Below are 21,514 nucleotides of genomic sequence, written 5' to 3' on the forward strand. Positions count from 1 at the left end.
TGGATAATCTGTGGGACCCTGCAGGGGGAAACAAAGCCATCTTCCTTAAATCTCTGTAGCATTTTGCTTTATTCCGCCTTGTACCCCTTAGCAGTCTGCCTATCTGTCTCTGCTACTAGACCCTCTCTGTGTCTCTGCCTCTGTCTATGTATCTATCTATTCACATATATATACATATATACGTCCACAGGTTCAGCTTTGGAACCACTCTCTCACACAGGTGGCCGTCCATGGTTTTGCAGACAGTAAGACTCAGTAAATGTCTCTGTATGGATGTGACACCCCTTCTCCCTTTGCTCTAGGCCCCACGTCCAAGCAAGAAAGTGCCGAATCCGAATCATTCTACCACTGTTTCTCAGACCCACCTGCCATGGTCCTGCTTCAGGGCCTCAACCCCCAAGCCCCCTAATCCCTACCTGTCCCTTTTGGTTCCCTGCATCAGCTGTCCCCACGCCGCCACCACCCCTGAAACCTTGGTCCACAGATCCCTAGGGCCCGGCATAGAATTCAGACTCCTCAGCCTTGCCCTCAGAACCCCCTGGGACGGACTCCAGCTCACTCCTCCTCTCCGGCCCTTCTGCTTGACCCCTCCCTCTGCCCCTTTCCCTCCTGCCATTCTGGATCACTTAACCCTCCCAAAACACACCTTGTATTTTTCCATATTGCTTTGTGTACACCGGACTGCTTCCGACTACTGTTTATTGCGTGCTTAGCAAATGCCAAGTTCAGGTCTTCAGTCTCTCCAGGTGATATGGAGTCAGCAGTTTGTCATGATGAAATGGTGCACCCTTTTGGATCCACTACCCTTCGTGATGAAATGTTGAGAGTTCATTGGTTAATCATTTCCTCTTAGAACTAAGTGACCTTTCTTGGTGGTGCCTCACCATTTATGAAAGCAAAGAATATAGAGTCAGGGAGAGAGTAAGGAGGAGGTGGAAAGAAGTCAGATGTCAAAAAGAAAATCATGGTTATGACACAGCAGTTTGAGCAGAAGTAATCGTTGAACCCCAAGTTTACCCACAGCACTATAAACATGGCCAAACAAGCTTTAGTCACTTTGATATACTAGACGAGGTGTTCACAAACTATGGGCCAGAGCCCCCTGGGGATCCCCAAGATTTCATCAGAGAATTTCGCAAAGTTAAAACTATTTCCATGATAATGATATTTGACTTTCGTGTACAGTAGAATTTCCCAGTGGCTACATGACACGTGATATAGCAATACATTGAATGTAGAAGCAGATATAAAAATCTAGCTCTCTGTTAAGCTCTCTGTTAAGATGAAAAAAATGTGAAATGAAACCACTCTTCATTAAATTTCTTTGGCTTGAAAACTAGTTATTTTTCCATAAAAATATGATTTATGTTAGCATGTAATGGGTTTATTGTTATTAAATTGACTAATTAACTTTGACTGTTTTAATTTTTAATGGAGTAAGTACTGACAGATATAACCCACATAAAATCAAAAGGGTCCTGAAGCCAAAAAGTTGGAGAAATGCTGTCCTAGACGAATGATACCACTGTCCTTCAGCCCAGGGTCGGACTAAACTCACTCCTGTTGCTCTATCCCTACCTCAGGCCGAGGGGAACCCTGACGTAAACCCTATTTTAAGGAAAGCATTTCCTAAGGCATTCAGAGCCACTGCCCCTATTTGGAGACCACAGGTCAGCTGAGGGCCGGGTGGGCGGAGCAAATAGGTGGGCGGGGCCTCCACGCCTGCGTGAAACACGTCACAGAGCGCCTCGTGGGGAGAGCATTCTGGGATGTGGCCTCAGCCAGTGAGACGTGGGCCTCGTCATAAGGGGCGGGCCTCGTCACAAGGGGTACCCCCTCCTGGCAGCCGGGCCTGGTGGGCACTCTGGCCCATGCCCCAGGGCTGACGGCTGCACCGCTCGCCCTGTCCCTGGCCTGCAGGCCGTGCCCGGCCGTCCAGCATGGTGGACTACTACGAGGTGCTGGGCGTGCCCCGCCAGGCCTCGATCGAGGCCATCAGGAAGGCGTACCGCAAGCTGGCGCTCAAGTGGCACCCGGACAAAAACCCTGAGAACAAGGAGGAGGCGGAGAGGAGATTCAGACAAGTGGCCCAGGCCTACGAGGTGTTGTCAGACGCCGAGAAGAGGGACGTCTACGACCGATACGACGAGGCGGGAGTGGAGGGCGGCTGGGGCGGCCGGCCCTTCGGGGACCCCTTCGAGGGCGTCTTCACCTTCCGGGACCCGGCCGACATCTTCAGGGAGTTCTTCGGCGGCCGGGACCCGTTTTTGCCTCACTTCTTCAGAGACCCGCTTGAGAACATTTTGGGCGGTCGGAGGAACTCCCGAGGAAGCAGACGCAGAGGGTCCGCACCGATTTTCTCCACCGTCAGTGAATTTCCAGCATTTGGAGGCGGTTTTTCTTCCTTTGATACAGGATTTACCTCCTTTGGTTCCCTGGGGAATGGAGACCTTTCTTCCTTCTCCATGTCTTGTAGTGGTGGGACGGGCAACTTCAAATCCACGTCGACTTCCTCCGAAATCATTCATGGCAAGAAGATCACCACCAAGAGAAGCATTGAGAATGGCCAAGAAAGGATAGAGGTGGAAGAAGATGGAGAGTTAAAGTCCGTGATAATAAATGGCAAAGAGCAGTTGCTACGCCTTGACACCAAGTGATTCTGGTCCACGTTTAATTCAGAGCACATTTTGAGGAAGAGCAGGACGTTCTTTTTTTTTTTTTTTTTTAAGATTGCAAGCGAACTCTACTTTCAAAACAACTGTATTCAAGAATTTAGAAACAGTTCAAGGCGATGCCTATTTGTTGTTGTTGGGACCACAGAATGGGACCTCTGTTTTTCTTTAAAACTGTGGTAAATCTCTGTATGCACTTTGCTATTTATTAAACATCCCAAGGCTGACAGTGATTATTTCATGGTACTAAGACAGAATGTTCACCACCGCACTTTGAACCTTGCCTTTCAATTTTGTTTGAAGTGTAAGCCAAGTAGCTCGCTCTGAAGTTAACATTGTGAAGATAAATACATTTACTTCAATTTTTTAGCTCAAAGTAGTAAGAGATATGAATATATGAATAATACTCCTGGCTTACAGATGGTTTTTAGTTCTACATAATGCTGGTGACATAGTAATAGTTGACTGTTTAAAAATAGCGGTAAACCTAGGCTTTTTAAAAACAGGTAAACCTGGCATAGGCGATGTATTAGTTTCCTATGGCTGCTGTAACAAATTACCACAAACTTGGTGGCTTGAAACAGTGTCTGTTTATTCTCTTAGAGATCTGGAGGTCGGAAGTCTGAAATTGGTTTCATTGGATTGAAGTCAGTGTTAGCAGGGAGGGTGTTCCCTCCAAAGGCTTAGGCAAAATACTTAAATTCCTCATGGTTACCATTAGTTAATAGGATCCTTAGGACACTATTAAGATAACTTGACTTAAACAGTAATTAAAAAAAAAAAAACGGTGATGACTCAAAAACTATTCAATTGCTGGCTGTACCCAAACTGGTTCTACAACTATGAATGCTGGAAATGTAAAAAAGCATTTCCATAGGCTACACAAAACTATCCCATTGCCATATGTATGATGTATTTTCATTTCAAGTTAGATTGACAAAAGCCAGAAATATTGGAAGGATTGGAATAGTGGAAAGTTTGGAATATTGATTGAGTGATGAAACACACACACATCTGAGAGGATAGCTTTCTGTTGGCACAATTTATGTCCCCGAAGGGGGCATGGTTGCCTTAGGATAGTCCACTGCAAAATGTTCCATCCTCCTTGGTCATCTCCCAAGGAAAGGTTTACGTAAGGCATGAGAGCAAAAAGACAACTGAACTGGACAGACTAAAACTGCAGCATGTTCTTAGTTCTTTACCGAAAAGTCATGTGACCTGAGCACATTGTTAACAAACTTAGAATATATGAGATTGAGTTTGGATTCCCTTTGGTCCTTTAAAGTCCAATCCCCATGGAATGACATGCAAAAAATACACAGCAGGGACACAGGATTCAGCCACCACTCTCCTACAGGGACACGCGGAGTCTGTTAAAACCATATCAAATAAACAGTCACTGAAGTACCTCGGCAGTGCTGCTTATATACTCTGTACAAGCAGGATCAGAATAAAACCGACCACTTGGGCTTTTCAAAAATGAGTTCATTTGCTTGCCAGGCAAGGGAACACACTGTTGAAGACATTCATGGTTGTTGAGGGAGCTGGAAGGGGTGGGGAGCAGGGAGAGAAGGGATGTTAGGAGTTTTGAAGTGATAGGAAGGAAGGTGCACAGTTTCATGGTGCTTATGCTAATTAAGGGTAGAAAATTACCGTTCTGGATAGAGCAAAATAAGTGCATTTGTATACAAATGGTTAAAATAAGTCCCCGTTGTTCAGTGGTCTGGTAAGTCTTCAGCTGAATCCAGTAAGAGTCGGGCACACCAAGATGACACAGAGGTCTTAGATCTTCAACCACTCTGGGTAGTTAGAATAGTTGAGGGCAAAGACAGCATTCAGTTTTGATATATCCTGGATTAGTACTGCTAAGTGGAAAGTTTCCCTTTTACAGAAATAGAAAACATTTAAGGAATTTTCAGGGAATTCCCTGGCGGTCTAGTGGTTAGGCACTTTCACTGCCATGGCCCCGGTTCAATCCCTGGTCAAGGAATTAAGATCCCTGCAAGCTGTGAGGTGTGGCCAAAAATTTTTTTTCAAAACTGAAAATCTTTTTTAAATGTCTTGACTCAAAAAATCACACTGCTGTAGGCCTGTATATAAGTATTCATCTTTTATGGAAAGGTTTGAATGGGTTTCAGAGTGGAAGAAAAGCATTTCCTCTGGTGCAAAAGTGACCGTCTCAAGTCCCCTGTGTTGGATTCCCTCCATGGAATCACTAGCACCACCCCACAGAACACACCAGGAGGGAAAAGTGTGTTCCTGTGAGCTCCAAGAGACCTGGGGACCTGTAGTCAGCAGAATCCAGATAGACACTTCCCTGCTGGAGCGCCACAAGTAACCAGTTCTAGTTCAGCTTATCTCACACAACAGAAAGCATTTGAAAGAAAGAATACTCTCTTCAAATAACCGTTAAGGATCAGTCTTCTTTCCCCTGTGTTTCCATTCTTCTGTCTCCAAACAGGGAGGGAGTTCCTCTTCATCTTGGGCAATCATTCACCCAAATGCTTACTTGTCCAGGAATTTCTAATTCCACTTTCTCAGTAAACACAGATTCATTTCCTCTTCTCCTACTCTCCTTTGAACCCTTTCTGTGCAATTTCAACGACCACCAATGAGCATATGCAGCAATCTAATGTGACTACACTCTGGGAAAGAGTCAACAGCCTCATTAATGAAATAGTCTATTCTCCATCTTTAACCCATGCAGCTGAATTTTGGACTTATTAGTAACTTACAGAACTCTTTCTTCCTATTAATATGCAACTTGTAGAATACCCAATCAGAAATAAGCTTTGTTAAGGTGGAGCTCTCTAAGGAAAGCTCCTTATTTGTTTTTTTGTTTTTGTTTTTGTTTTCCACTTAGTGGATGAGAATACTTAATGTAAAATCAGGGAGAATGCTTCATTTGAAGTATCTATATTTGGCAAAATAAAGAGGAACTCTTTACCTTGGAACTTTATGAAAACAAAACCATTTTTTGAAAATGAGTATATTCATATTATGGGAGGGGCAGTAACTAACTTGAAGGAAGCAAAAGAGTGAATTTTTTTTAATGCATATTGAAAGCAGTAAAGATCATAACTGATAATGCAAAAAGTAAAATCAGTGTAGAAGTATGCTCTTCTGGAGGTCATCTCCCAGAATGCGTCAGAAAAATAGAGTAGATAGGATTGAAGAGCAACATGAGAGCAACAGAGCCTGGAAAGTAGAAATCTGTGGGTGACAGATGTTCCCCAAGAAGAGACAAGAACAAAATTTCAATAACTTAGAGGAAAACTTTCAAGTTTTCAATAAGATCTGGGTTTAACTTTAGGCTGATGGTGTGTGGTAGGCAGAAAAATGGCCCTGCAGAGAAGTTCACATTCTAATCTCTGGAAGCTGTGAATATGTTGCCTTACATGGCAAAGGGACTTTGTAGATATGATTAAGTTAAGGGTCTTGCCATAAGGAGGTTACCATGGATTATCTGGGTAGTTTCAACCTAACCCCACAGGCCCTTATAAGTGAGAGGGAGTCAAGAATGTCAGAGATCTGGAGATGCTGTACTGCATTTACATGGAAGTGGAAAAGTACCAGAGAATTCCCAAATTAACAACAAATAAAATCGTTTATAAAAAAAGGAAAAAGGAAACACAAAAAGAATGAGCTTATACTAAATAGAAGGAATAAAATAATTATATCGTGAATGAACAGAATTCTTACATCGAAAGAAATAGATTGGAGATTTTTTTTATATTTTTTAAAATTTTAAGTAAACTTTTAAATAAAGTTTTCAAGTTAAAAGAGATAGACTTCACATACATGGTCAAGTTACTTTTTTCAAGGGTTCAAAGGATATTCAATAGGGACAGTCATTTCAAGAAATGGTGCTGGGAAAACTCAATATCCAAATGTAAAAAATGAATTCGGACTCTTACTGATGTCATATAAAAAATTAACTCAAAATGGATGAAGGATCTAAAACTATAAAACTCTTAGAAGAACACATAGGACAAAACTTCACAACATTGAATTTGGAGAAGATTTCTTGAAAATTACACCAAAGGCATAGTTAATGAAAAATAACAAATTGCTGATAGTTTTGGTTTTCTTTTTGCGGGGGGACATGCCTCACAGCATGAGGGAACTTAGTTCCCCGACCAGGGATCAACCCCGTGCACCCTGCAGCGGAAATGCAGAGTCTTAACCACTGGACCACCAGGGAAGTCCCTAAAAAATTAACAAATTGGACTTCATGAAACAATTTTAAATGTGTACATCAAAAGATATTGTCACAGAGTTAAAAGGCAGACCATAGAATGGGAGAAAATATTTTCAAATCATATATTTGATAAGGGATGAAAATCCAGAATATATAAAGAACTCCTAAAACTCAAAAATAACAAAAAGACCTGATTCAAAAATGGGCAAAGGACTTAGACATTTCTTGACATATGTGCAAATGACCAATAAGCACATGAAAAGATGCTCAACATCATTAATCATTAGGGAAATGCAAATCAAAACTACAGTGAGATGTCACCTCACACCGATTAGGATGGCTATCATTTAAAAAAAATACAAAAAAACGAACAAAACAAAGCAAAAAATACAGAAAACATGCCTGGCAGAGGATGTGGAGAAATTGAAACCCTCATGTACTGTTGGTGGGAATGTAAAATGGTGCAGCCACTGTGGAAAACAGTATGGCAGCTCCTCAAAAAATTAAAAATAGTAATACCAGATGATCCAGCAATTCCACTTCTGGGTATATACCCAAAAGAATTGAAAGCAGCATCTCAAAGAGATAATTGTATGCCCATGTTCATAGCAGCATTATTCACAATAGCCAGAAGGTGAAAGCAAATTGTGTCCATTGGCAGTTGAAACGCAAAATGTGGTCTGTCTATACAATGGAATATTATTCAGACATAAAAAGGAAGGAAATTCTGACATATACGACAACATGAATGAACCTGGAGGACATGATGCTAAGTGAAATAAATCAGTATCAAAAAGACACATACTATATGATTCCACTTATATGAGGTACCTAGAGTAGTCAGATTCATAGAGACAGAGAGTAAAATGGTGATTGCCAGGGACTAGGGAGTTGGGCAAATGGGGAGATGTTGTTTAAGGGATGTAGAGTTTCAGTTTTTCAAGATGAAGAGCTCTGGAGTTTTGTTGCACAACAATGTGAGTATAATTAACACTACTAAACCGTACCCTAAAAAATGGTTAAGATGGTAAATCTTATATTAGGGGTGTTTGACCACAATTAAACATTTTTAAGAAGCAAACTTTATGAAGAAAACACAGCAGTCATAAACCTATGTGCACCAATCTAGCAGCTATATGTTTAAAGTAAAAACTATTAAAATTCCATATGTAAATTGACCAAAATTCAGTTAAATGGGAAAATAATTTCAGACACCATTTTCAGATTTGGGCACAGCGAGTTTCTTTTTTAATAAAAAATTGAAAATATACATTTTTAGTTTTATCTATGGAACATTTACAAGCGTTGATCATATGCTGTCTGATATAGTAGCAACTAGCTACACATGACTATTGAGCACTTGAAATGTACATAGCCCAAATTGATATGTGCCGTAAGTATGAAATACATACCAGATTTTGAAGACTTAGTATGAAATTTAAACATGTGAACTATCTCATTAATAACTTTATATTGAGGCAAGTGGGCAAGATGTCAGATTGGAAAGAACTTGAGCTCACTTCCTGCCACAGGCACAGCAGTATTACAATTTACGGAGCAAATATTGAAGAGAAAGAGCTGAAGACTAGCAGAAAAGATCTTCTACAACTAAATATATAAAGAAGGAACCACAAGAAGATGTGTAGGAGAGGTGGAGACAAGGTAGAGTCAAGACCCATATCCTTGGGCCGACGACCCACAAATGGGGGATAATTACAATTGCAGAGGTTCTCCCTAAGGACTGAAGGATATGAGCCTACATTGGTCTTCCCAGCCTGGGAGTCCTGAACCAGGAAGGAGAGCTTCCAGAACATTGGGCTTTGAAGGCCAGTAGGGCTTACTTTCCAGAGAGCCAAGGAGCTGTAGGATATAGAGACTCCAGTCTCCAAGGGTGCACACAAAATCTCACATATACTAGGACCCAGGGCAGAAGCAGTAATCTGAAAGGAGCCTGGTTCAGACCTGCCTGCTGATCTTGGAGAGCCTCCCAGAGAGGCAGGAGGCAACAGGAGATCATCCTGGGGATATATGCACTGGCAGCAGCTCTGTTGGGGAGCTCCGTTCTACCACAGTAACACTGTGCTGGCAAGTGACATTTTGGAATCTTCCCTCTAGCTTATTAGCATTGGGACCCAGCCCCACCCACCAGCCTGTCAACACCAGTACTAGGATGCCTCAGGCCAAGTAGCTAGTTGAGTGGAGACACAGGCCCATCCACTAGTCGGCCAGCTTCCTTAGGACCCCCTGAGCTCGCAGCCACCTGGGACATGGCCCCATCTGCCAGAAGGCCCAGGATCTGGCCCTGTCCACCAGAGGGCCCAGGACATGGACTTGCCTACCAGTGCATCAGCACTAGTCCAGGGACCCCCTGGGCCTCACCCCACCCTCCAGCAGGCTGATACCAGCTCCAGGACCTTCAGGCCCTGCAGCCAGAGACTCCAGGATCTGGCTCCACCTACCAGTGGGCCAACATTAGGTATATACATAGATATACATGGCCCCAACATAGGAGAACCTAAACACAAAAAGCAAATATTAACAGACATAAAAAGAGAAGTTGACAGTAAACAACAATATTAGAGTACTTTAAAACCCCACATACATCAATGGATGCATCATTCAGACAAAATCAATAAGGAAACACTGGCCTTAAACAACACATTAGGCCAGGTAGACTTAATAGATATAGGTAGAACATTCCACCCAAAAGCAACAGAATACACATTCTTTTCAAGGGCACATGGAACATTCTACAGGGTAGATCACACATTAGGCCACAAAACAAGTCTCAGTAAACTTAAGAAGACTGAAATCATATCAAGCACCTTTTCCAACCACAATGCTATGAAACCAGAAATCAACTACAAGGAAAAAATTGCAAAAAACACAAACACATGAAGGCTAAACAATATGCTACTAAACAACCAATGGGTCATTGAAGAAATCAAAGAGGAAATAAAAAAATACCTGGAGACAAATGAAAACGAAAACACAACAATCCAAAATCTATGGGAAACAGCAAAAGTAGTTCTAAGAGGGAAGTTTAGAGAAATACAAGCGTACCTCAGGAAATAAGAAAAATCTCAAATAAACAACCTAACCTTACACCTAAAGTAACTAAAGAGAATAAACAAACCCCAAAGTTAGTATAAAAAAAATAAAGATCAGGGCAGAAATTTAAAAGATGAATGAAACTAAGAACTGATTCTTTGAAAAGATAAACAAAATTGGTAAACCTTCAGCCAGACTCATCAAGAAAAAAGAGAGAGGGCCCAAATAAATAAAATCAGAAATGAGAAAGAGGAAGTCACAACAAACACCACAAAATATATAAAGGATCATAAGAGATTATTGTGAACAATTATATGCCAATAAAATGGACAACCTGGAAGACATGGACAGATTCCTGGAAATGTACAATCTCCCAAGACTGAACCAGGAAGAAATAGAAAATATGAACAGACCAATTACCAATAATGAAATTGAATCAGTAATAAAATACTCCCAAGAAATTGAAGTCCAGGACCAAATGGCTTCACAGGTGAATTCTACCAAACATTTAGAGAAGAGTTAACACCTATCCTTTTCAAACTATTCCAAAAAATAGGAGAGGAAGGAATGCTTCTTAACTCATGCTATGAGGCCAGCATCACCCTGATACCAAAACTAGAAAAAGATATCACACACACACACACACACACACACACACACACACATTACAGACCAATGTTACTGATGAACATAGATGCAAAAATATCAACAAAATATTAGCAAACCGAACTCAGTGGTACATTAAAGAATCATATACCACAATCAAGTGGGATTTATCCCAGGGATGCATGGATTGTTCAATAGCCGCAAATCAGTCAATGTGATACACCACATTAACAAAATGAAGATTAAAAGTCATATGATCATCTCAATAGATGTGGGCAAATCTTTTGACAAAATTCAACAACCATTTATTAAAAAAAAAAAAACTCCACAAAGTGGGTATAGTGGTAAAATACCTCAGACTAATAAAGGCCATATATGACAAGCCCACAACTAACACCATACTCAGTGGTGAAAAGCTGAAAGCATTTCCTCTAAGATCAGGAGCAAGACACTTGCCACTTTTAATAAACATAATATTATAAGTCCTGGCCACGGCAATCAGACAAGAAAAAGAAATAAAAGGAATCCAAATTGGAAAGGAATAAGTAAAACTGTCACTCTTTACAAATGACATGACACTCACTATACATAGAAAATCCTAAAGGCATAATCAAAAACTACTAGAACTCATCAGTGAATTGGGTAAAGTTGTGGGACACAAAACTATTATACAAAAATCTGTTGCATTTCTATACACTGACAATGAACTATCCAAAAAAAGAAATTAATGATACAATTTTATTTTCAATCACATCAAAAAGAATGAAATACCTAGGAATAAATCTAACTAAGGAGGTAAAACATCTATACTAGGAAAACTGTAAGACACTGATGAAAGAAATTGAAAATGACACAGATGGAAAGATACACTGTGCTCATGGATTGGAAGAATTAATATTGTTAAAATGACCATACAACCCAAGGCAAACTACAGATTCAACACAATACCTATTAAAACAACAACAGCATTTTTCACAGAATGAGAACAAATAATTCTAAAATTTGTGTGGAAACAGAAAAGACCCTAAATAGCCAAAAAAAAAAAAAAAAAAAAAAAAAAAAAACCATCTTGAGAGAGAAGAACAGAACTGGAGCAGCAACAAGGATGGACCTAGAGATTATCATACTAAGTGAAGTTAAGTCAGACCGAAAAAGACAATAATCATGTGATATCACTTATATGTGGAATCTAAAAAAATGATATAAATGAACTTATTTACAAAACAGAAACAGACACAGAAAAGAAACCTATGGTTACCAAAGGGGAAGGAGAGGGGAGGGTTAAATTAGGAGCTTGGGATTAAAAGATACACATCACTATATATAAAATAGATACATAACAAGTTCTTACTGTATAACACAGGGAACTGTATTCAATACATTGTAATAATCTATAATGGAAAAGAATCTGAAAAAGAATATATATCTGAATAAATTTGCTGTACAACAGAAATTAACACAACATTGTAAATTAACTACACTTCAATTTATTTATTTTTTTTTATTTTACAAATTTAATCAGTTATACATATACATATGTTCCCATATCCCCTCCCTTTTGCATCTCCCTCCCACCCTCCCTATCCCACCCCTCCAGGCAGTCACAAAGAACCGAGCTGATCTCCCTGTGCTATGCGGCTGCTTCCCACTAGCTATCTACCTTACGTTTGGTAGTGTATATATGTCCATGCCGCTCTTTCACTTTGTCACAGCTTACCCTTCCCCCTCCCCATATCCTCAAGTCCATGCTCTAGTAGGTCTGTGTCTTTATTCCTGTCTTACTCCTAGGTTCTTGACGACATTTTTTTTTCTTAAATTCCATATATATGTGTCAGCATACAGTATTTGTCTTTCTCTTTCTGACTTACTTCACTCTGTATGACAGACTCTAGGTCCATCCACCTCATTACAAATAGCTCAATTTCATTTCTTTTTATGGCTGAGTAATATTCCATTGTATATATGTGCCACATCTTCTTTACCCATTCATCCGATGATGGACACTTAGGTTGTTTCCAGCTCCGGGCTATTGTAAATAGGGCTGCTATGAACATTTTGGTACATGTCTCTTTTTGAGTTATGGTTTTCTCAGGGTATATGCCCAGTAGTGGGATTGCTGGGTCATATGGTAGTTCTATTTGTAGTTTTTTAAGGAACCTCCATACCGTTCTCCATAGTGGCTGTACCAATTCACATTCCCACCAGCAGTGCAAGAGTGTTCCCTTTTTTCCACACCCTCTCCAGCATTTATTGTTTGTAGATTTTTTGATGATGGCCATTCTGACTGGTGTGAGATGATATCTCATTGTAGTTTTGATTTGCATTTCTCTAATGAGTAAAGATATTGAGCATCCTTTCATGTGTTTGTTGGCTGTCTGTATATCTTCTGTGGAGAAATGTCTATTTAGGTCTTCTGCCCATTTTTGGATTGGGTTGTTTGTTTTTTTGCTATTGAGCTGCATGAGCTGCTTATAAATTTTGGAGATTAATCCTTTGTCAGTTGCTTCATTTGCAAATATTTTCTCCCATTCTGAGGGTTGTCTTTTGGTCTTGTTTATGGTTTCCTTTGCTGTGCAAAAGCTTTTAAGTTTCATTAGGTCCCATGTGTTTATTTTTGTCTTTATTTCCATTTCTCTAGGAGGTGGGTCAAAAAGGATCTTGCTGTGATTTATGTCATAGAGTGTTCTGCCTATGTTTTCCTCTAGGAGTTTGATAGTGTCTGGCCTTACATTTAGGTCTTTAATCCATTTTGAGCTTATTTTTGTGTATGGTGTTAGGGAGTGATCTAATCTCATACTTTTACATGTCCCTGTCCAGTTTTCCCAGCACCACTTATTGAAGAGACTGTCCTTTCTCCACTGTACATTCCTGCCTCCTTTATCAAAGATAAGGTGGCCATATGTCCGTGGGTTTATCTCTGGGCTTTCTATCCTGTTCCATTGATCTATCTTTCTGTTTTTGTGCCAGTACCATACTGTCTTGATTACTGTAGCTTTGTAGTATAGTCTGAAGTCAGGGAGCCTGATTCCTCCAGCTCCATTTTTCGTTCTCAAGATTGCTTTGGCTATTCAGGGTCTTTTGTGTTTCCATACAAATTGTGAAATTTTTTGTTCTAGTTCTGTGAAAAATGCCAGTGGTAGTTTGATAGGGATTGCATTGAATCTGTAGATTTCTTTGGGTAGTAGAGTCATTTTCACAATGTTGATTCTTCCAATCCAAGAACATGGTACATCTCTCCATCTATTTGTATCATCTTTAATTTCTTTCATCAGTGTCTTATAATTTTCTGCATACAGGTCTTTTGTCTCCTTAGGTAGGTTTATTCCTAGATATTTTATTCTTTTTGTTGCAATGGTAAATGGGAGTGTTTCCTTGATTTCACTTTCAGATTTTTCATCATTAGTATATAGGAATGCCAGAGATTTCTGTGCATTAATTTTGTATCCTGCTACTTTACCATATTCATTGATTAGCTCTAGTAGTTTTCTGGTAGCATCTTTAGGATTCTCTATGTATAGTATCATGTCATCTGCAAACAGTGACAGCTTTACTTCTTCTTTTCCCATTTGGATTCCTTTTATTTCCTTTTCTTCTCTGATTGCTGTGGCTAAAACTTCCAAAACTATGTTGAATAAGAGTGGTGAGAGTGGGCAACCTTGTCTTGTTCCTGATCTTAGTGGAAATGGTTTCAGTTTTTCACCATTGAGGACGATGCTGGCTGTGGGTTTGTCATATATGGCCTTTATTATGTTGAGGAAAGTTCCCTCTATGCCTACTTTCTGCAGGGTTTTTATCATAAATGGGTGTTGAATTTTATCAAAAGCTTTCTCTGCATCTATTGAGATGATCATATGGTTTTTATCCTTCAGTTTGTTAATATGGTGTACCACGTTGATTGATTTGCGTATATTGAAGAATCCTTGCATTCCTGGAATAAACCCCACTTGATCATGGTGTATGATCCTTTTAATGTGCTGTTGGATTCTGTTTGCTAGTATTTTGTTGAGGATTTTTGCATCTATGTTCATCAGTGATATTGGCCTGTAGTTTTCTTTCTTTGTGACATCCTTGTCTGGTTTTGGTATCAAGGTGATGGTGGCCTCGTAGAATGAGTTTGGGAGTGTTCCTCCCTCTGCTATATTTTGGAAGAGTTTCAGAAGGATAGGTGTTAGCTCTTCTCTAAATGCTTGATAGAATTCGCCTGTGAAGCCATCTGGTCCTGGGCTTTTGTTTGTCGGAAGATTTTTGATCACAGTTTCAATTTCAGTGCTTGTGATTGGTCTGTTCATATTTTCTATTTCTTCCTGATTCAGTCTTGGCAGGTTGTGCATTTCTAAGAATTTGTCCATTTCTTCCAGGTTGTCCATTTTATTGGCATAGAGTTGCTTATAGTAATCTCTCATGATCTTTTGTATTTCTGCAGTGTCAGTTGTTACTTCTCCTTTTTCATTTCTAATTCTATTGATTTGAGTCTTCTCCCTTTTTTTCTTGATGAGTCTGGCTAATGGTTTATCAATTTTGTTTATCTTCTCAAAGAACCAGCTTTTAGTTTTATTGATCTTGGCTATCGTTTCCTTCATTTCTTTTTCATTTATTTCTGATCTGATTTTTATGATTTCTTTCCTTCTGCTAACTTTGGGATGTTTTTGTTCTTCTTTCTCTAATTGCTTTAGGTGCAAGGTTAGGTTGTTTATTCGAGATGTTTCCTGTTTCTTAAGGTGGGATTGTATTGCCATAAACTTCCCTCTTAGAACTGCTTTTGCTGTATCCCAGAGGTTTTGGGTCGTCGTGTCTCCATTGTCATTTGTTTCTAGGTATTTTTTAATTTCCTCTTTGATTTCTTCAGTGATCACTTCGTTATTAAGTAGTGTATTGTTTAGCCTCCATGTGTTTGTATGTTTTACAGCTCTTTTCCTGTAATTGATATCTAGTCTCATAGCATTGTGGTCCGAAAAGATACTTGATACAATTTCAATTTTCTTAAATTTACCAAGGCTTGATTTGTGACCCAAGATATGATCTATCCTGGAGAATGTTCCATGAGGACTTGAGAAAAATGTGTATTCTGTTGTTTTTGGATGGAATGTCCTATAAATATCAATTAAGTCCATCTTGTTTAATGTATCATTTAAAGCTTGTGTTTCCTTATTTATTTTCATTTTGGATGACCTGTCCATTGGTGAAAGTGGGGTGTTAAAGTCCCCTACTATGATTGTGTTACTGTCGATTTCTCCTTTTATGGCTGTTAATATTTCCCTTATGTATTGAGGTGCTCCTATGTTTGGTGCATAAATATTTACAATTGTTATATCTTCTTCTTGGATTGATCCCTTGATCATTATGTAGTGTCCTTCTTTGTCTCTTCTAGTAGTCTTTATTTTAAAGTCTATTTTGTCTGATATGAGAATTGCTACTCCAGCTTTCTTTTGGTTTCCATTTGCATGGAATATCTTTTTCCATCCCCTTATTTTCAGTCTGTATGTGTCTCTAGGTCTGAAGTGGGTCTCTTGTAGACAGCATATATATGGGTCTTGTTTTTGCATCCATTCAGCCAGTCTGTGTCTTTTGGTGGGAGCATTTAGTCCATTTACATTTAAGGTAATTATTGATATGTATGTTCCTATTCCCATTTTCTTAATTGTTTTGGGTTCGTTATTGTAGTTCTTTTCCTTCTGTTGTGTTTTGTGCCTAGAGAAGTTCCTTTAGCATTTGTTGTAAAGCTGGTTTGGTGGTGCTGAACTCTCTCAGCTTTTGCTTGTCTGTAAATGTTTTAATTTCTCCATCAAATCTGAATGAGATCCTTGCTGGGTAGAGTAATCTTGGTTGCAGGTTTTTCTCCTTCATCACTTTAATTATGTCCTGCCACTCCCTTCTGGCTTGTAGAGTTTCTGCTGAGAGATCAGCTGTTATCCTGATGGGGATTCCCTTGTGTGTTATTTGTTGTTTTTGCCTTGCTGCTTTTAATATGATTTCTTTGTGTTTAATTTTTGACAGTTTGATTAATATGTGTCTTGGTGTATTTCTCCTTGGAGTTATTCTGTATGGGACTCTCTGTGCCTCCTGGACTTGATTAACTATTTCCTTTCCCATATTAGGGAAGTTTTCAACTATAATCTCTTCAAATATTTTCTCAGTCCCTTTCTTTTTCTCTTCTTCTTCTGGAACCCCTATAATTCGAATGTTGGTGTGTTTAATGTTGTCCCAGAGGTCTCTGAGACTGTCCTCTGTTCTTTTCATTCTTTTTTCTTTATTTTGCTGTGCAGCAGTTATTTCCACTATTTTATCTTCCACCTCACTTATCCGTTCTTCTGCCTCAGTTATTCTGCTATTGATCCCATCTAGAGTATTTTTTATTTCATTTATTGTGTTTTTAATCGTTGCTTGATTCATCTTTAGTTCTTCTAGGTCCTTATTAACTGTTTCTTGCATTTTGTCTATTCTATTTCCAAGGTTTTGGATCATCTTTACCATCATTATTCTGAATTCTTTTTCAGACAGACTGCCTATTACCTCTTCATTTGTTAGGTCTGGTGGGTTTTTATCTTGCTCCTTCTCCTGCTGTGTGTTTTTCTGTCTTCTCATTTTGCTTATGTTACTGTGTTTGGGGTCTCCTTTTTGCAGGCTGCAGGTTCGTAGTTCCCGTTGTTTTTGGTGTCTGTCCCCAGTGGCTAAGGTTGATTTAGTGGGTTGTGTAGGCTTCTTGGTGGAGGGGACTAGTGCCTGTGTTCTGGTGGATGAGGCTGGATCTTGTCTTTCTGGTGGGCAGGTCCACGTCTGGTGGTGTGTTTTGGGGTGTCTGCGGACTTTTTATGATTTTAGGCCACCTCTATGCTAATGGGTGGCGTTGTGTTCCTGTCTTGCTAGTTGTTTGGCATAGGGTGTCCAGCACTATAGCTTGCTGGTCATTGAGTGAAGCTGGGTGCTGCTGTTGAGTTTGATATTGTGTGGAGCTGGGAGGTCTCTTGTGGACCAGTGTCCTGAAGTTGGCTCTCCCACCTCAGAGGCACAGCACTGACTCCTGGCTCCTCAATTTGGGATGATTTGTTGTCTATTCATGTATTCCACAGATGCAGGGTACATCAAGTTGATTGTGGAGCTTTAATCCGCTGCTTCTGAGGCTGCTGGGAGAGGTTTCCCTTTCTCTTCTTTGTTCTCACAGCTCCTGGGTCTCAGCTTTGGATTTGGCCCCGCCTCTGCGTGTAGGTCGCCGGAGGGCGTCTGTTCTTCGCTCAGACAGGACAGGGTTAAAGGAGCAGCCTCTTCGGGGACTCTGGCTCACTCAGGCCGGGCGGGAGGGAGGGGCACGGAGTGCGGGGCGAGCCTGCAGCAGCAGAGGTCGGCGTGACGTTGCACCAGCCTGAGGCGCGCCGTGCGTTCTCCCAGGGAAGCCGCCCCTGGATCCCGGGACCCCGGCAGTGGCAGGCTGCACAGGCTCCCGGAAGGGCGGTGTGGACAGTGACCTGCGCTCGCACACAGGCTTCTTGGCGGCGGCAGCAGCAGCCCCAGCGTCCCACGCCCGTCTCTGGGCTCCGCGCTTTCAGCCGCGACTCGCGCCCGTCTCTGGAGCTCCTTTACGCGGCGCTCTTAATCCCCTCTCCTCGCGCACCAGGAAACCAAGAGGGAAGAAAAAGTCTCCTGCCTCTTCGGCAGCTCCAGAGTTTTCCTGGACTCCCTCCCGGCTAGCTGTGGCACATTAGCCCCCTTCAGGCTGAGTTCTCGCCGCCAGCCCCAGTCCTCTCCCTGCGCTCTGACCGAAGCCCGAGCCTCAGCTCCAGCGCCGCCCGCCCCGGCGGGGGAGCAGACAAGCCTCTCGGGCTGGTGAGTGCCGCTCGGCACCGCTCCTCTGTGCGGGAATCTCTCCGCTTTGCCCTACCCAGGTATGTGGGGAGTTTCTTGCCTTTTGGGAGGTCTGGGGTCTTCTGCCAGCGTTCAGTAGGTGTTCTGTAGGAGTTGTTCCACGTGTAGCTGTATTTCTGGTGTATCCGTGGGGAGGAAGGTGATCTCCGCGTCTTACTCTTCCGCCATCTTACCCCTACACTTCAATTTTTAAAAAGAGAAGAACTGGAGGTATGATGCTTCCTGGTTTCAAACTATACTACAAAGCTACAGTGATCAAAACAGTATGGGGCTTCCCTGGTGGCACAGTGGTTGAGAGTCCGCCTGCTGATGCAGGGGACATGGGTTCATGCCCTGGTCCGGGAAGATCCCACATGCCATGGAGCAGCTAGGCCCGTGAGCCATGGCCACTGAGCCTGCGCGTCCAGAGCCTGTGCTCCACAACAGGAGAGGCCACAACAGTGAGAGGCCCACGTAACAGAAAAACAAACAAACAAACAAAAAAAAGCAGTATGGTACTTCAGTCTATGATTGAAGGCAATTTGTGGGATTATACACATAGAGGAAACACCATGTAAAAAACTTCTTCTTCCTGTTAATGTTAGTGTATGTTAGCTGTGAGTGCTGCTCCAACTATGTTTGCAACTGTACATGTCAAACCTGATAGCCCATAAACCATCACAAACGCACTTCCCTTGATGGGAAGAAAAATTGTGATCCCAGTGAGGGCTAAAAAAGAAAGATAAAGAAGCCAAGCACAACTGGTAGAATCTGGACATGTAAGTAATAAAAACTGGGGATTATTTAAAGTGTTCATTTGGAGATATGAAAAGATGGTCGTATTCCCCACTGCTATTATTTCATTTTATTTATTTTTAAAAAAAAACATGTTATTTATTTATTTATTTATTTTACTATTTATTTTATTTATTTATTTTTGGCTGCATTGGGTCTTTGTTGCTGCACACAGGATTTCTCTAGTTGCGGTGAGCAGGGGCTACTCTTCATTATAGTGCACTGGCTTCTCATTGTGGTGGCTTCTCTTGTTGCAGAGTACTGGCTCTAGGTGCGTGAGCTTCAGTAGTTGTAGCACAAGGGCTCAGTAGTTGTGGCTCATGGGCTCTAGAGCACAGGCTCAGTAGTTGTGGTGCACAGGCTTAGTTGCTCTGCAGCATGTGGGATCTTCCCAGACCAGGGCTTGAACCCATGTCCCCTGCATTGGCAGGTGGATTCTTAACCACTGCACTACCAGGGAAGCCCCCTCCTGCTATTATTTTAAATAAAAATGTTGAGAATCACACACACACAAAAACAGGATGGTACTGGCACAAAAACGGACGCATAGATCAATGCAACAGAATATAGAGAAGAAATAAACCCACACTTATATGGGCAATTAATCTATGACAAAGGCAGTAAGAATATACAATGAGGGGAAGACAGCCTCTTCAGTAAATGGTGTTGGGAAAATACGACTACATACAAAAGATCAAAGTGGATTACTCTCTCATACCATGCACAAAAATAAATTAAAAATAGATTAAAGACTTAAATGTAAGACCTGAAACCATAAAAATTCTAGAAGAAAACACAGGCAGTATGCTCTTTAACTTCAATATTAGTAATTTTTTTGGATATGTCTCCTCAAGCAAGGGAAACAAAAGCAAAATAAATAAATGGGACTATAACAAACTAAAATCTTTTTTTATGTAATAATGTATATTTTAATATCAGATTTGTGTAGTGATTTAGAACAATAAATATCACACAGTGAAAAATTTATCATAAACTAAATGTAGTGAGTTTTTATATCATGTTTATAAATTATTGTTTATATACCATAAAAAATAAGGTCAAGAGTGCAGTTTTAAAAAAAGTAGAAATTGTTATACTTGGTAAGAACTAGAAAAATGTATTGTCCCAAATAAGAAGCAATCTAAAGACTTATACAGTTTCCTAGGCATTTTCCTTTAACTCTCATATAACCTTGGTTACCGTATCCTATAAGATAAACCAACACAAACGGAGTGAGATAATCTTTTTATTAAAATAATAAAAGACACAGATCTAGTAATGAGAAACACTGGAAGTAAATATAATGATAGGCCTCCCCCAAAATGAATTAAATGACTTTTTGCTTACAGGAATGAATGGGCTATCACTGAATGTGATAAAACTTGGGAAATTTCAAAGCATTTCTAAAAATTTTAATCTTTTTCAAGTTTTTAGGTATAACTGGCAATGGTGCATACATCGCAGGATTATGAAACTTTCTCGTATAATATAACTAAGACAAAATGTGACTTAAAGGTGCTAAATCATATCACAGAAAATAAAGATTAAGGATCCAGTAATTAAAAGGCAGCAGTATAGAAACCAGTCAAGAAGAAGCAGATGGACAGAACACAACTCTGTGTCTTAATTGGCACTTACCACAGTAACTAGTTATATTTTGACAAATTCTAGAACAAATGCCTATATTGAAATACGTGTGATACATGACCATTTATATAAGAAACTGAAAGGGTAAAATTACTGGCTTATAAAACAAATTAAATTTAGAGAAAAGAAAAAAATAAAAGGAATGTGAAGAAAAATCTTACTTTTAAACTTACTGTGGGATCAAAATATTGACAGAGCTGTATCAGTCAAGAGCGGTCTTCCTGCTGCTGAGACAGGCAGGCAGCTGAGCCTGGCGCACCACTACCCCTCCTCTCTCCAAATGCTACTATGTAACTGGTGCTTTGTTTGTAGGACACTGAGCAATAGAGGCTTTTTTGGTTTGTTTTTTATTGAATGGAGTAAGTTCCTTGGTTGGGTTAACATATATAGACTGCCCGAGACAATAAAAACTTCACCATTACATTAGGTTAATGGGGAATGAAGGCCTTCCTAGTTCTGAAAGGAGAAAAGGGTTGGCTGCTGAAGACAGTATGCGTGCTCTGTAGGCTACATACGTACATACTTAATAATTAATCACCTTCAGTAGAAGATTAAAAATTGATGGCTAGGGTGGGAGGGAGGGAGACGCAAGAGGGAGGAGATATGGGGATATACGTATATGTATAACTGATTCACTTTGTTATAAAGTGGAAACTAACACACCACTGTAAAGCAATTAGACTCCAATAAAGATGTTAAAAAAAAA

The 21,514-nt window shown here is 40.3% G+C and overlaps 1 protein-coding gene across 1 annotated transcript; it reads left to right on the forward strand.

Moving 5' to 3' along the window:
* Positions 1–1,940: 1,940 nt before the first annotated feature.
* LOC132495185 (dnaJ homolog subfamily B member 3-like) lies at positions 1,941–2,657 on the forward strand. Its single transcript, XM_060106889.1, has one exon. It carries the CDS (start codon positions 1,941–1,943, stop codon positions 2,655–2,657), a length of 717 nt encoding a protein of 238 aa, XP_059962872.1.
* The last annotated feature ends 18,857 nt before the right edge of the window (positions 2,658–21,514 follow it).

Source organism: Mesoplodon densirostris, chromosome 8, assembly GCF_025265405.1.
Source record: "Mesoplodon densirostris isolate mMesDen1 chromosome 8, mMesDen1 primary haplotype, whole genome shotgun sequence".
NCBI lineage: Eukaryota > Metazoa > Chordata > Mammalia > Artiodactyla > Ziphiidae > Mesoplodon > Mesoplodon densirostris.

What these genes read in the sequence shown, in the direction of transcription:
- LOC132495185 (XM_060106889.1), top strand. Translation starts at nt 1,941, where the DNA reads ATGGTGGACTACTACGAGGTGCTGGGCGTGCCCCGCCAGGCCTCGATC.